The following is a 3,800-nucleotide window of genomic DNA, read 5'->3' as shown; positions in this document are numbered from 1 at the left end:
TAACTAAGTGCCCAGTAATTGTTCTTATTTGGACTGATATCAATATTTATTTCATCACGTCCCGCTCTTGACGCTCTCCATACATCTCTCGATGTGTTGTTTGCTTACCAAACGAGATAAGCCGGCAGCGCTTGATTGCCAACCATGAGCGGCAGAATTTGAAGCTTTGAGGGCGCCTGCCAGCCGCTGGCGAATTCAGTTGATAATTGGACGGCAAGGCACTCGCAACTAAGACGACACAAGTGGACTACAGAGTACAGAGTGAGTGTTTCTATATTTGGAACACTATCAGAAACGGTATCAGTCAGTCAGCAGGGGGGCGCGTAGCTTTCCGTGTCAAAACATTTCTTTCTTATCAGGCCATTTGTGATAAGCCGGCACTCGCTAATCTGTAATCTCTTACAGCATGGCAGCACAATTGAGGCACTTGAACAGACTGCGGTTGCTACGAAGCGCCCAACTAGGCGTTACTAGGCGTCAGCAGCGTTACGCCTCTGGGTTTCTGATTGAGCAGCCGGAGTACGGTTTTCTGAAGGAACTGGGACTGGAGCGCGACAATCCCGGCGTCTTTACGGGCAGCTGGCAGGGTCGCGGTCCAACAGTGACCAGCTACGATCCAGGTAGTGGACAGGCCATTGCCAATGTGCGTCAGGGTACTGTCCAGGAGCTACAGCAGGCCATAGGATTGGGCGTAGAGGCCTACAAGCAGTGGCGTCAGGTGCCGGCACCCCAGCGTGGCGAGATTGTGCGTCAAATCGGCGAGGAACTGCGCAAATACAAGGAGCAGTTGGGCAAGCTTGTTTCCCTGGAGGTGGGAAAGATCTATAGCGAAGGCCAGGGAGAGGTCCAGGAGTTCATCGACATCTGCGATTATGCGGTGGGTCTGTCCCGCATCTACGCCGGCCAGCTCATAAACTCGGAGCGGGCCGACCACACAATTCTGGAGGCCTGGCGTCCGCTCGGCTTGGTGGGTGTCATCTCCGCCTATAATTTCCCCAACGCTGTCTTCGGCTGGAACGCGGCTATCGCACTTACCACGGGTAACAGTGTGCTGTGGAAGGGAGCGCCCAGCACGCCGCTGGTCTCCGTGGCCACAACCAAAATAGTGGCCGAGGTGTTGCGCCGCAATAACCTGCCACCTGTGGTGACTTTGTGCCAGGGCGGCACGGATGTGGGTCAGTCCCTGGTGTCGGATCAACGCGTAAGCCTCGTCTCCTTTACGGGCAGCTGCCAGACCGGTCGCGATGTCGGCGTCGAGGTGCAACGTCGCTTTGGAAAAGTTATTCTCGAGCTGGGCGGCAACAATGCGCTGATAATTGACAAGAGCGCCAATGTGAAGATGGCTCTGGATGCGGCGCTCTTCGGCTGCATCGGCACCACCGGCCAACGCTGCACTACCACCCGTCGCATTATCGTGCACGAGCAGCTGCACGATAGCTTCGTCGAGGCCCTAACCGCCAAGTATAGCCAGCTGAAGCCGCGTATTGGCCACCAGCTGGATGCACAGAGTCTGGTTGGACCCGTTCACACGGAACAGAATGTCAGCAACTACAGGAAGGCTATTGAAGATGCCACTGCAGCGGGCGGCCGAGTCGCATTCGGGGGACGAGTGCTAGAACGCGCTGGATACTACGTGGAGCCAACCATCATTACAGGCCTGCCACACGACGCCAGCGTCGTTCATCGCGAGACCTTTGCGCCCATTGTGTATGTGCTGAAGGCACGCAACGTCAAGGAGGCCATTGCCTGGAACAATGAGGTCGAACAGGGTCTGTCGTCGGCCATCTTCACCGAAGACATAGGAAACGCCTTTAAGTGGATTGGCGCCCAGGGCTCCGACTGTGGCATCGTCAACATCAACACGACGACGAATGGCGCCGAAATCGGTGGCGCCTTTGGTGGTGAGAAGGCGACGGGCGGCGGTCGCGAATCCGGCTCAGACGCCTGGAAACAGTACTGCAAGCGAGCCACCATCACAGTAAACCATTCCGGCGAGCTAGCCTGCGCCCAAGGCGTCGTCTTTAACGTGGAGTAAATGAGGTCACGAGAAGCTGTAATTAAATGTAAATATCTATTCTATTCTTCCTTCCCTACAATAAAAGTCTGTTGTTTGTTATTCGCGGGAATTGTACTTTCTTGGATAGGGGTTTCAGCACGCAGCTCAATCCGCTTTCACAGATCCCATATCCATGTCAAGGCAGTGACGTTCTCAAAAGAACTCCTAGACCCTAGTAACTATTTAATATATATTGTTCACGTTTCCCAAAACAATATATACAAGTATATTTGCATTTCGTTTTGTTTTTGATGCCAAATACAAATTTCGAAATTCCAAGCAATGATGGCCATTAATTTCAAATAGAAAATATATTTCACATGATTATTATGATTATGATTATATGTATTATACTACCTCTTTCGATAAGAAACCACAGGTATACTCGTATGGTTCTCTAATCTCAATGCATACATTCGTTTGCGCAGCTTGAATTACCAACGCAATGAAATTTGACCCGCAATTTGGGTAAAAGGGAAGTCAAAGCTTATTTGAAATATTGATTTGCTTCTACAATCTGTGTAGCTAGTCGTTACAAAAGTTAAATTAATTATGGAAAGTGCAATTAAAAAGTAGAAGTAGTAGGACCAGAGCTTTTATGAGAGAGGAATGCTACAAAACGGGACAAATATTTGTTCGGAAGTACTCGAAGTCTAATTTCGACGTACGTCCAGGCAATGTGTCTGTTTTGAGAAGTATGGGGAAGCAGGAAATTATCAACCACTTCCATGCTATGTATCTCAAAATCGAGCTTTTGTTTCGTAACCTCGTGAAAAAACAGAATTTGGTGTATATTTTAAGCCTAGAACAGAATGTTTTAACAAAATTACTTTAACAATTATTAGAATATACAATTATTGCATCCATAAATATTTTCATGAAACAATAAGTATGTATATTTTCATGCAAACAAGTCCTAGGAATATATTTCTTTTTTATTCAAGCTAGCTCCCTAACCTTGTCCATCTCTAGTTGTTACCCTTGTTACCCCACTGAATGCTGCTGCCGCTTATTTATTATAGTGCCGGTTGCTATTGTTGATGCTGCTGTTGCTGTTGTTGTTGCTGCTGCCTGATTGCCTGCCCTTGCAGGAGCAACTTCTTGTTGGCAACACAATCACAATGCAGGCGATTCAAAAGTTTCGCTGTTTTGCCTGTTTAGCTGTCAGTTATCATTCACTCAAAGACGCCACAAAGTCAGCAGCAACAACAACAACAACAACGTGAAATGACAAAAATTGCTAGCCATGTTTGTGGCTCGTTGCTTTGTTCAATGAAATACACGCGTTCCTGCTTAAAGCCAAAACAAAAAAGCAGCAGCAGCAGCAACAAATGCAAATGCCATGGATGCTGTTGCCGTTGTTGTAGCTGTTGTTGATGTTGTTGTTGTTGACGTTGCCACACTGAGTTATGGGAATGCTTGCGCTTAGAAATGAATGGCACAGTCAGGCAGGCAGGCCGGCAGGCCGGCAGGCAGGCAGGCAGCCAGGAAATGGCACAAGTTCTGCGGCCCCCAACTACTCGTAGCTGAGCACAACTTAATAGTCCAAATGCAAAGTCAAGGCAACATTCGTTTTCACTTAGGAGCCCGACTTGGCCCGGCCTGGAGATGCGCGTGCAATTAAAACATGAGCTGAAAACGAAATGAAGTTGCAACAACCTTTCTCTTTCACACACACACACACACACACACACACTCGCACACACATAGACTCTACACATGGCAGCTGCATGTGCTACAAATT

General features: G+C 48.6%; 1 protein-coding gene across 1 annotated transcript; it reads left to right on the top strand.

Moving 5' to 3' along the window:
- The first annotated feature begins 214 nt into the window (after nt 1-214).
- LOC115631546 (putative aldehyde dehydrogenase family 7 member A1 homolog) lies at nt 215-2,118 on the top strand. The gene is made up of 2 exons (XM_030528321.1): nt 215-261; nt 406-2,118. Exon 2 carries the CDS (start codon nt 407-409, stop codon nt 2,033-2,035), a length of 1,629 nt encoding a protein of 542 aa, XP_030384181.1. The 5' UTR covers nt 215-261; nt 406; the 3' UTR covers nt 2,036-2,118.
- The last annotated feature ends 1,682 nt before the right edge of the window (nt 2,119-3,800 follow it).

The sequence above is a fragment of the Scaptodrosophila lebanonensis genome, unplaced genomic scaffold (genome assembly GCF_003285725.1).
Source record: "Scaptodrosophila lebanonensis strain 11010-0011.00,11010-0021.00 unplaced genomic scaffold, SlebRS2 tig00001412-arrow-pilon, whole genome shotgun sequence".
NCBI classification, from domain to species: domain Eukaryota; kingdom Metazoa; phylum Arthropoda; class Insecta; order Diptera; family Drosophilidae; genus Scaptodrosophila; species Scaptodrosophila lebanonensis.
This window is presented reverse-complemented; position numbering and strand designations above follow the sequence as displayed.